The sequence below is a fragment of the Anolis sagrei genome, chromosome 13 (assembly GCF_037176765.1).
Source record: "Anolis sagrei isolate rAnoSag1 chromosome 13, rAnoSag1.mat, whole genome shotgun sequence".
NCBI lineage: Eukaryota > Metazoa > Chordata > Lepidosauria > Squamata > Dactyloidae > Anolis > Anolis sagrei.
The window spans coordinates 15,480,328-15,493,236 of NC_090033.1; the positions used below are offsets into that span (position 1 = coordinate 15,480,328).

Genomic DNA, 12,909 nt, shown 5'->3' on the forward strand with positions numbered 1-12,909 from the left:
CTTAAAGGCGCAGCGCCTCATTTCCGCCACTCCTACATCCGGGGACTCGGGAGAAACAAAAACAAACCAAGCGACGGAGGGAATGACTTTTTTTTTTGTATTCTCCGCGCATGCGCACTACAGGAGAACACATCCGTTGAGAATGACTTTTTTCTGTATTCTCCGCGCATGCGCACTACAGTAGAACACATCCGTTGAGAGTGACTTCTCTTTGTATTCTCCGCGCATGCGCACTACAGCAGAACACATCCTCCGTTGAGAATGACTTTTTTCTGTATTCTCCGCGCATGCGCACTACAGGAGAACACATCCGTTGAGAATTTTTTTTGTATTCTCCGCGCATGCGCACTACAGCAGAACACAGCTGTCGAGGGGATGACTTTTTTGTATTCTCCGCGCATGCGCACTACAGGAGAACACATCCTCCGTTGAGAATGACTTTTTTTCTGTATTCTCCGCGCATGCGCACTACAGGAGAACACATCCTCCGTTGAGAATGACTTTTTTCTGTAGTTTCCGCGCATGCGCACTACAGCAGAACACATCCTCCGTGGAGAATGACTTTTTTTCTGAATTCTCCGCGCATGCGCACTACAGTAGAACACATCCGTTGAGAATGACTTTTTTCTGTATTCTCCGCGCATGCGCACAACAGAACACTCCCTCCGTTGACGTCACCGCCCCTTGAGGGGAAAAAAACTGTGGCCGATGATTGGTTGGCGGGACTTTCCCCGCCCAGTGACGTCACCGCTCTTTGTCCTCTCTCTTCCAGCTTGGCGGCGCATGCGCGGTGGCGTCCGAAGCGGTTGCTAGGAGATGAAAGTGGCCCTAGTGATGGAGCCGGAATAAAGTAGGTAGGAAAGAAAGAAGGAAGGAAAGAGGGAAGGGAGGGAAAGGAAGAGGGGCCCCCGCCAGGCCACAATGAGCCACGGGCCTGGGGGACTCCCTGCCACAAGGTGAGGAGGGCCAGGCGAGGATTCCTTGGCAAGAGGCCTGGGCTAGGCCTAGTAGGAGTAGTAGTCGTCATAGGAGTATTATTATACCAATACATGAATATTGTACTCGTATTATTATACTAATATACCAATATTATACTGGAATATTAGTAGTATATCAATATTATAATATTAGTATTAGACCCATAATACACTAATGTTATACTATAATATAAGTATTGCGGACCTTTTTCCCGACAGGTGTTGGCTCTTTGTTGGAATTCTTCTTTGGTGATGTCTCCCTTTTCCCACTTCTTGTGCGTGTCTCTTTTGTGTCTTGTTGTTGTTGTTCATTCGTTCAGTCGTCTCCGACTCTTCGTGACCTCATGGACCATCCCACGCCAAAGCTCCCTGTCGGCCGTCACCACCCCCAGCTTCTTGTTCTTCAGGGGACTACCTTTACCTTTTTAGTATAATAATACTAGTATAATAATATAATACTAATATAATATTAGTATATTAATTTAATAATGCTAATATTATAATACTGATATAATATTATAGTACAATATTAGTATATTAATATAATAATACTAGTGTGATATTAGTATATTGGTATAATAATGCTAATATTAGTATTGTGCTAAGCTGAGGAGCCTTCTAATCAAGGTGAAAGAAGAAAGTGCAAAAGCCGGGTTGCAGCTAAACATAAAAAAACCAAGATTATGGCAACAAGAATGATTGACAACTGGGAAATAGAGGGAGAAAATGTGGAGGCCGTGACAGACTTTGTATTTCTAGGTGGAAAGATTTCTGCAGATGCAGACTGTGGCCAGGAAATCAGAAGACGCTTCCTTCTTGGGAGGAGAGCAATGTCCAGTCTCGATAAAATAGTAAAGAGTAGGGACATCAGACTGGCAACCAAGATCCATTGCCTAGTCAAAGCCATGGTCTTCCCTGTAGTCACCTACGGATGTGAGAGCTGGACCTTAGGGAAGGCCGAGCGAAGGAAGAGAGATGCTTTTGAGCTGTGGTGTTGGAGGAAAGTGCTGAGAGTGCCTTGGACTGCGAGAAGATCCAACCAGTCCATCCTCCAGGAAAGAAAGCCCGACTGCTCACTGGAGGGAAGGATACTAGAGACAAAGCTGAAGTCCTTTGGCCACATCATGAGGAGACAGCAAAGCCTAGAAAAGACAATTATGCTGGGGAAAGTGGAAGGCAAAAGGAAGAGGGGCCGACCAAGGGCAAGATGGATGGATGGCATCCTTGAAGTGACTGGACTGACCTTGAAGGAGCTGGGGATGGTGACAACCGACAGGGAGCTCTGGCGTGGGCTGGTCCATGAGGTCACGAAGAGTCGGAGATGACTGAACGAATGAACAACAACAATCAATATTATAATATTAGTATTATTATTACACCCATAATACACTAATGTTATACTATAATATAAGTATTGCAGACCTTTTCCCTACAGGTGTTGGCTATTTGTTGGAATTCTTCTTTGGTGATTTCTCCCTTTTGCCACTTCTTGTGCATGTCTCTTTTGTGTCTTAGCTCAATACTAATATTAGCATTATTATACCAATATACTAATATTACACTAGTATTAATATACTAATATTATATTGGTATTATACCATTATACTAGGAGCCCCCGGTGGCGCAGTGGGTTAAACTCCTGTGCCGGCAGGACTGAAGACCGACAGGTCGCAGGTTCGAATCCGGGGAGAGGCGGATGAGCTCCCTCTATCAGCTCCAGCTCCTCATGTGGGCACATGAGAGAAGCCTCCCACAAGGATGATAAAAACATCAAATCATCCGGGCGTCCCCTGGGCAACGTTCTAGCAGATGGCCAATTCTCTCACAACAGGAGCAACTCCTGACATGACAAAAAAAAAACCCCATTATACTAGTATTATTATACTAATGTACTAATATTATACTATAATAGTATTATATCGGTATTATAATATTAGTATTGTAACAATATATTAATGTTACATGAGTATACTAATATTATACTATAATAGTATAATAGTATTATGTCGATATTATAATATTAGTATTATAACAATATACTAATATTACACTAGTATTATTATACCAATCTCCCTGTTGTGCCACCTCTACAAAGTTCTGGAGAGACTTATTTTGCATAGAATTATGGAAAATATAGACCCCTGTCTGATCCCACAGCAAGCTGGCTTCAGAAAAGGCAAAAGCTGCACATCGCAAGTGCTGAACCTGACCCAGCACATAGAAGATGGCTTTGAAAGGCAGCAGATCACAGGAGCTGTCTTCATAGACTTGTCAGCAGCCTATGATACTGTGAACCACCTTGGCCTCCTCCTGAGAAAAATGTATAGTATCACAAAGGACGACCACCTCACCCGCCTCATAGGAAACCTGCTACAAAACAGGAGCTTCTTTGTTGAGTTCCAGGGCCAGAGAAGCAGATGGCGGAAACAGAAGAACGGCCTGCCTCAGGGGAGCGTGCTTGCTCCATCCATGTTCAACATCTACACAAATGACCAGCCACTGCCAGAAGGGACAGAGAGTTTCATCTATGCTGATGATCGTGCCATTACTGCTCAAGCAGGGAGCTTTGAGATGGTAGAACAGAAGCTCTCCGAAGCTCTAGGTGCTCTTACTGCCTATTACAGGGAAAACCAGCTGATCCCCAACCCATCTAAAACACAGACATGTGCCTTTCACCTTAAGAACAGACAAGCATCCCGAGCTCTGAGGATTACCTGGGAAGGAATCCCACTGGAGCATTGCAGCGCACCCAAATACCTGGGAGTCACTTTGGACCGTGCTCTGACCTACAAGAAGCACTGCCTGAACATCAAACAAAAAGTGGGCGCTAGAAACAACATCATACGAAAGCTGACTGGCACAACCTGGGGATCACAACCAGACACAGTGAAGACATCTGCCCTTGCGCTATGCTACTCTGCTGCTGAGTATGCATGCCCAGTGTGGAACACATCTCACCACACTAAAACAGTGGATGTGGCTCTTAATGAGACATGCCGCATTATCACGGGGTGTCTGCGCCCCACACCACTGGAGAAATTACACTGCACCACCTGACATCCGCCGGGAAGTAGCAGCCAATAGCGAAAGGACCAAGGCAGAGACATCTCCAGCTCATCCCCTGTTTGGGTATCAGCCAGCACGTCAAAGACTTAAATCAAGACATAGTTTTCTTAGATCTACAGAGACACTCGCTGGAACACCCCAGCAAGCGAGAGTCCAAAAGTGGCAGGCCCAAACCCAGCACCTCAATTCATGGGTGATACCAGATGAGAGACTCCCCCCTGGGCACTCAGAAGACTGGGCGACTTGGAAGGCGCTGAACAGATTGCGCTCTGGCCCCACGAGATGCAGAGCCAATCTTAAGAAATGGGGCTACAGGGTGGAATACTCGGCATGCGAGTGCGGAGAAGAACAAACCACTGACCACCTGCTGCAATGCACCCTGAGCCCTGCCACATGCACGATGGAGGACCTTCTTGCGGCAACCCCAGAGGCACTCCAAGTGGCCAGATACTGGTCAAAGGACATTTAACCAAATACCAAATTTGCAAATTCTGTTGGCGGTGTTTTTTTTCTTTCTTTTTTTCTTTTTCTTTTTAATCTCTGTGTTTGTTTTGCTCTGTTAGAATTGTAATACAATGGTTGCTGATGACACGATAAATAAATAAAATAAATTATACCAATATTATACTATAATAGTATTATATCAGTATTATAATATTTGTATTATTATCCTTACTAATATTGTACTATAATATTATATCAGTATTATAGTATTACCGTTATTGTAACAATATACTAATATTATGCTATAGTATTAGTATTATATCAGTATTATAATATATAGTATTATTATACCAATATAGTAACATTACACTAGTATTATTATACTAATATTATACTATAATAGTATTATATCAGTATTATAATATTAGTATTATACCAATATACTAATATTATACTAGTATTATAATATTAGCATTATTATACCAATATACTAATATTACACTAGTATTATACTAATATTATACTATAATAGTATTATATCAGTATTATAATATTCGTATTATTATACCAATCTACTAATATTATACTAGAATTATACTAATATTAGTATTATTATAACAATATACTAATATTATACTAGTATTATACTAATATATTAATATTGTACTATAATAGCATTATATCATTACTATAATATGGAACGGTATATGGATTACGAGATTGGTTATGATTCTACAATAAGACGGAGCGGATTATTTTAGTGTAATTATATTATTGTGTACTAGTGATATGTTGATTTTTCGTTAATGCTTTATTGTAAATTGTCTTTTATATGTTGTACACCGCCGTGAGTCACCGTAGGGCTGAGAACGGCGGTCAACAAATGCAGCAAATAAATAAATAAATAAATAATATTAGTATTATAACAATATACTAAAATTACACTAGTATTATTATACTAATATTATACTATAATAGTATTATATCAGTATTATAATACTTCTAATATACTAATATTATACTCTAATATTGTACTAGAGTAGTATTATATCAGTATTATAGTATTAGCATTATACCAATATACCAATATTATACTAGTATTATTATACTAATATACTAATATTATACAATAATAGTATTATATCAGAATTATATTAGTATTATTATACTAATAATATACTATAATTTATAATATAATGTAATGCAGTATAATACTAATAATATTAATGTGATAATTATATATTTTATATTACATGTAATCTTTCTAATAATATTACAATATAATTTTATAGTACAATATAATGATATATAGCAATCCCCAGATTAAAACCAGCCGCTATTCGAGGGGGCGGGGCCAAAGAAGGCAACGTTGCGGCCCCTCTGAAATGGCTAGGCGACCCCTCTGGGGGTCGCGACCCCCAGGTTGAGAACCGCTGATCTAGATTAAAACCAGCTCACAGTGTTAAACTGCTTAAGACACCTACTTAAGACAGAGGCACTCCTGGTCAGTCGCAAGGCCGAACAGGGTATAGAGTTACAGCCTGTGTTAGACGGGGTTACACTCCCCCTGAAGACGCAGGTTCGCAGCTTGGGTGTGATCCTGGACTCTTCGCTAAGCTTGGAACCCCAAGTTTCGGCGGTGTCCAGGGGAGCATTTGCACAACTCAAACTTGTGCGCCAGTTGCGCCCGTACCTTGGGAAGTCTGACTTGGCCATGGTAGTCCACACTCTGGTTACATCCCGGATTGATTACTGCAACGCGCTCTACATGGGGTTGCCCTTGAAGACTGCCCGGAAACTTCAGATGGTCCAGCGCTCGGCGGCCAGGTTGCTAACGGGAGAGGTACTCAGGGAGCATACCACTCCTCTGCTGAGCCAGCTCCACTGGCTGCCAATCCGCTACCGGGCACAATTCAAGGTGCTGGCTTTAGCCTATAAAGCCCTAAACGGTTCTGGCCCCGCTTACCTCTCCGAACGCATCTCCACCTATGAACCGACCAGAACATTAAGATCGTCTGGGGAGGCCCTGCTCTCGATCCCGCCTGCGTCACAGGCGCGCTTGGCGGGGACGAGAGACAGGGCCTTCTCAGTGGTGGCCCCTCAGCTATGGAATGCCCTACCGGCAGACATCAGGCAGGCACCTTCGCTGCTGGCGTTTCGGAGAATGGTTAAGAGCTGGCTTTATGAACAAGCGTTTGGTTAAGCAGTGCAACCAATCATAGGAAGATGGTAAATAGAACATAGGAATGGCACAAGGATTATGAGAACGGATCTGATTTCAACTGAGGCGTTATGTTATGTTTGTCTTGTCGATCTGTCTTATTGTTGTGGATTGATGCTGTTGATCCTGTTTGTTGCATTGTTATGTTTTAATTGCACTGACACTGTTTGATAATTGTACCATGTAAACCGCATTGAGTCGCCTGTCAAGGGCTGAAAAATGCGGTATAGAAATAAAGCAAATAAATAAATAAATAAATACTCATAGTTGGAAGAGACCCCAAGGACAATCTAGTCCACCCCTCTTGTTTCAAGCACCCCCAACAGATGGCCATCCAGCCTCTGTTTAAAGGCCTCCAAAGGAGCTGCGAGGCAGAGAGTTCCACTTTAGACACTTAAAAACTTTCAAGACCCTAGGTTCTTGTGGGTTTTTTCGGGCTATAGAGCCATGTTCTAAATGCCTCTAGAACATGGCTCTATAGCCCGAAAAAACCCACAAGAACCTAGTGATTCCAGCCATGAAAGCCTTCGACAATACATTTTCAAGACCCTGCTTCACCCCAGGACTCTCTCTCGAGTATGTTCTTCTCAGGAATATGTGATGTCATGGACTTTCTTGGAAACGTTGGGGTGCCCCAGGAAACGTTGTCTTTGCTTTCCTTGCAGTTCGCTCAAGAGGGCAGGATGCCGCACAAGGTTGGGTTCACTGTTGTAAGTTCATCCGGGCACGAGGATGGCTTCAGTGCAAAAGAACTGATGGTCCACGCCCCGACCGTGAATGGATGGAGGTCACCAAGGTAGGCCATGGCGTCGTAGAGGTCCATAGGACCGTGCGTGATGTAGTCACCCCTCTGTATCGGGGTCAGAAAGTGGTCTGCCTTAAAGGCCATCCAACCCAACCCCGTTTTTGGCAGGAACACATCAAAGCACACCATCAATAGTTTGAAGTCAACCACTGTTAAGATGAGCACAATAACAGACGGGGAAAGTCAGGCCCGCCTCGAGACTTACGTGGGATCAAAGAGAGACACTGGGTTGTTGTATGTTTTTCGGGCTGTATCGCCATGTTCTAGAAGCATTCTCACCTGATGTTTCGCCTGCATCTATGGCAGGCATCCTCAGAGGTTGCGAAATCTCTTCGCCCAACTCCTTATCTAATGCTGCAGTTTCTGGCTCCTCTGACTGACCTTGAAGCCCTGCACTTCGCAAGTCAGCATATTGCAAGGGGTGTGCAATATGGCCATGTGCTACACATTCAGTTTACAGACTTCATTCAGGAATCTTGACAATTTAGAAACATAATTACTAGGGCTGGGTAACCACGGAAAAATTTGATTCTAAACTCGATTCGTTTTTAGGGGGTTTTTGCGTTTCGTTTTTTAAAAGAATCCCGAAATTTTTCTTCAAAAAAGTTCGAAATATACGAAATTTCGTAAATTACGAAACAATTACGAATCGATTCGTTAATGGCGGACGCGATTGCGCAATATGCTAAAAAACCCTCCAAATGGGACAGGGGGAACTTCTGAAGCTTCCCTCTCCCTCTGTTGTTGACTGTTGGTGTGATAATTTATTTTTTATCACTGATAAAACAAACAACAACCCTAAAACTTGCACCAGACATACGGAAACTAGGTAATTACTAGGCCTGGGTAACAACGCAAAAATTTGTTTCTAAAATCAATTTGTATTTGGGGTTTTTTTTTGTTTCGATATTTAAAATAATTACAAAATTTTCCCTTAAAAAAGTTTGGTATTTACGAAATTTCGTTAATATTTACAAAACATTTTGTAAAGATGGCGCCCTTTTTTTTTCAATATTTTTCCAATATTTTTTTAATTTAATTATTAATTTAGTAGAATAGGGAGGAGAAATTATTATTTAGGGAAGGCAGGCACTCACTCTGGCAGGCCCTCAAGCGCTGCCGCCGAGTCGGGCCCGGCTCCTCCGAAGCTAAGGTTTCAGTGCGGAATTGGGAGAAGGGGGTCCCCAAAGGCCATCTAGTCCAGCCCTCTGCTAAGGTTTGAATGCGGAATTGGAGGAAGGGGCTCCCCAAAGGCCATCTAGTCCAGCTCCCTCCTAAGGTTTGAATGCGGAATTGGGAGAAGGGGCTCCCCAAAGGCCATACATTCCAGCCCCCTCCTAAGGTTTCAATGCGGAATTGGGAGAAGGGGCTCCCCAAAGGCCATACATTCCAGCCCTCTGCTAAAGTTTCAATGTGGAATTCGGAGAAGGGGCTCCCCAAAGGCCATCTAGTCCCGCCCTCTGCTATGGTCTCAATGCGAAATTGGGAGAAGGGCTCCCCAAAGGCCATCTAGCCCAGCCCTCCGCTAAGGTTTCAGTGCGGAATTGGGAGAATGAAGCACACCCACCGCAAAGGTGAGGAAGGAGGGACGGGCTGCCTTCCCGCTGAGGGTCGCTCTCCCTCTCGCTCGCTTGCTCAGCCGGCGCCTTCCCCGCCCTCTCCTCCTCCTCCTCTTTCAGGCTCTGACTGGCTAAGGAGAGGAGAGAGAGGAGAGCTCCCAGCAAGCATCTAGCCATCTTACGTATTTCCGAAATGGACGGAAATACAAAAATATTTGGCGCATGCCGTTTCGATATTTAAAAACACTTCCGGGTTTAAAAATAAGTTTTGTAATCGTTTTGTAATTGCTAAAATTAACGAATATTTAACGAATTACAAAATTAACGAACGAAACCGGCCAGGCCTAACGGAAACAATTACGAAACAATTACGAAACAATTACGAAATAAATTGAAAAATTTGTTTCGATTTTTTAATTGCTCCTGCATGGCTCGATATCGGAGCTAATTTAAATACGAATTAATAACGAATTACGAAATTAACGAACGAAACCGCCCAACCCTAATAATTACGTTGTCTGAGTCACTATAGTTTTTCAAGGAATCTATAACATGTCCTACGTATTTGAAATGTTTTACTTGCTTGATGTAGTGGCCTATCTTCCAGACTTTTCCCAAAAACCAGGATCTTGGCTTTATCATAATTCACCTGCAGTTCATTCGTCTCACAGAAATCCACAAATTTGTCCAAGAGTCTTTTTAAACCCACCTGGGAGAGGGATAGTAGGCCACATTATCCGCAAATAGCAAGAGGGGAACATGCTTTGGGCCAATCTTGGGACTATGCCCGTCTACTTGGGCCAGGGTGTGAAGGAGACCGTTTTAATGCCACCGAATGCCACCAAATGTGAAGGTGCGAGTGGTAAAACACCCACTGCCACCTAATCTATGAGGGAAGCCAGGCAACGATCAATATCAAGCTAGGAGCTATTTTATAAAGGGACTGTTAATTACAGAAGGCTTTATTTATTTGATAGCGTAGCGTTTACTTTCCTGGCTTGACTTTACTATTGCAGGCTGTTCAACTTAGGAGAAACTGTATCAGGCAAGGCTTGAGGAGAACAGTAACAAGTTTATTTTAACAGGAGTATAACATGTTTAACTGTTTCTTCAAAAGAGGCACAAATCTTGATGGTTACATCGGAAAGGTTTCATGAGTAATCTCAGGCACAGACTTCAAAACGTTTCACAGCAGACACAGCAGGCTTAAACCCAGCCAAACCTTGATTCTTAATTCAGAATCAACAACCCCCTGTAGCTCTCTCACTACCGGGTCCTTCTCTGCAACTACTTTGGTCACCAATTGATTCTCTGAATCCCCACCCTGAGATTCAGTCTTTCCTATAGCACACCGGCTACAGACACATTCCCTGAATCTCCACCCAGAGACTCAGTCCTCTCAGTAGCTCACCGGCTTACTGACTGACTTTTTAAAACAGCTGCCTCCTGAAGAGGCAGTTGACTCCGCCCCTTTTGCTATGGCAACTCAGCTAACGCCAAGCCACCATCTCCAACAAAACATAATCTCCCATACTTACCATCCCTAAACTACTGTCCAAACTACACATAACCAAAGGAATAAAATTTACACATCGTCACACAGGGCTATAGGGAGATCATGCAAGAAGATGTTGAAGAGGATTTACCTATTTCTTTAAAGTGCTTTTTTACTTTGCTGTTTTTAAATGATCTTCAATAAAAGGATTGTTTTGCCTATTCAACGTGTGGTGTTTCCTGTCAGGATTATTTGGTTATGCATGTGTGTTTTTCAATGTGTTTCTATGTGCTTCAAGATGGATTAAGATGTTCAAAGTTCAAAACATTTATTTCGGTCATTGACCAGCACAGGAAATAGTGTCACATTTCCTTACAAGCCTGGCATGTTTGGTACATTAAAAATATAAATACAACTACTAAAAACACAATATGGGTGAGGGAGCAGAAGGGGAAACAGGGTAAAAACATACAATGCCCAGATCCATCACCAAATTGTAGATTCAGGGAAGACGATTACTGGACACACAGTTGACTTTTGGAACTAGTCATTCCCTGGCGGATTTTGTATGCTGCTGCACAAAACTTTGCGACATTGTAGGTTGTAGCTGAATTAGTATCCGCAAGTAGCAGGGAGGTATAAAATTGTCCTGAATGGCCTGGGTGCTTGTCTATCAGGGGTAAGATAAGCCTGGCACGGATATCCCTGTAGAACGGGCACTGAAGGAGCACATGTTCTATTGTTTCCACATGACCCGAGTCACAGGGGCAGAGTCTCTCTGGGAAAGGGATCTTCCGGTAGCGGCCTTCGAGTACAGCTGATGGGAGAGCGTGGCATCGGGCCAGGGTGAAAGCCCTCCGATGAATAGGAACCTCTAAGTATGTTAAATATGCCATAGGGGAGGCAAGGTATCTGCTGTCTTCACTGACAAGAAAGGTTGGAGCCGAGGCCAGATCTAGTTGGCGCTCTGTGTCTGTGATACGTTGTTTAATAAGTGCTTTGGCTTGATTGTAATCCATAGCTAATAGTAGACCTGGAGAAAATCCCAACGAGGAGATTTTGGATGCTACCGCCTGCTTCCATGTGGATTGGAAGTCATCCTTCATGGTTAGTGGGGCAAGGCCAAGGGGTGCACGGGACAGTCTGAGCCAGAGGTTAAGTATGGCCACCCACACCCTGGCCTCCACTCTCATAAAACCCATCTCTAGTCGCAGGGTGATTAAGATGTATTTCAAGATGGATTCCATTCTGCTCTTTTGTGTATTAAGAAAACATAGTGCAGAGGCTGTGAAACGGTAACTTTGACAGAAATGAGATAATGTGTTCTCTGGCTGGGAAGAAGAGGGAGGATCTGGTCTCAGCCAGAAGTCAGATAAGCAGGTGTTCAGAGACTGTTGTTTTTGCCTAGTAGTTTATTTATTTATTTACTTTACTTTACTTATATACCGCTGTTCTCAGCCCGAAGGCGACTCAGTTCCTGTCTGTTGCTTGTTGTGAATAGACGTGTATAGATGTACTTAGTAAACTTAGTTTTCTGTTGTAACTGAAAGCTTGCAGAGTCCTTTTTGAACACAGTGTTTGCTGATCTAGCAATCCTTCCGCTGGCGTCCTGGAAACACCACACGTTGCAACAGATAGCCTCTGGGGTCTGGTCTCTGGGGTCACCTGCTCTGGAAGGCGCAGAGGCGCTGCTGCGTGTGGCTGCACTCGATGGCCTCCTCCCGCTGGTCCTGCAACAGTGCCAGGAGCCTCTTCCTCTGCTGTAGAGGACATTCTGTTTCGGAAAGTGACATCCTTGCGTGTTTCCATTTTCAGGCTCTGCCAGTATCCCCAAGAGATTGTCCTGCAGATGGTGGAGCGATGTAGGATTCGAAAACTGCAGTTGCTGGCTCACCAGTATATGATCTCCAGCAAAATCGAATTCTATATCAGCGACAACTTGCCCGAGTACTTTGCGCCATACAAGTCGGAGAGGTTCCGGAGACTGGGGTAAAGCATCCACTTTCCCAAGCTCATTACGCTGTTGTTGCTCGTTGTGCTCAATGGGGAAGCTGCCTTGTATAAGGAATATCACAGGAGGGAATTGATAAACAGGGAACGATATAACTGTATAGATATATTTGAATGACATCTGAACTGAGAGGTTTTCAAAAGGCTTCTTCAATTGGGTACGCTGCCACCTTATTGCTTAGTATTCAGGCTGAGTTATATGTGTGAAGAGGATACTTAGTAACACCCTTCTGTGTTACTATAGTGTTTATTTTCTTCAGAGCGTTTAAATACCAATGACGTTCACACACAGGCTGTTGTAATGTGTTAACTACGAGGGGTATTTTTTAAGT

General features: G+C 43.3%; 1 protein-coding gene across 3 annotated transcripts in view; it reads left to right on the forward strand.

Annotated features, from left to right (window-relative positions):
- The first annotated feature begins 729 nt into the window (after positions 1 to 729).
- CEP104 (centrosomal protein 104) overlaps positions 730 to 12,909 on the forward strand; it is a 58,566-nt gene continuing 46,386 nt past the window's right edge. For 2 of the 3 annotated variants that reach the window (XM_067472818.1, XM_067472816.1), the window contains exons 1-3: positions 730 to 854; positions 7,374 to 7,504; positions 12,383 to 12,556. In XM_067472818.1, the coding sequence (XP_067328919.1) occupies positions 7,392 to 7,504; positions 12,383 to 12,556 (287 nt within the window). In that variant the 5' untranslated portion in view covers positions 730 to 854; positions 7,374 to 7,391. The remainder of the gene's footprint in view (positions 855 to 7,373; positions 7,505 to 12,382; positions 12,557 to 12,909) is intronic. The other variant, XM_067472817.1, reaches the window with a different exon arrangement.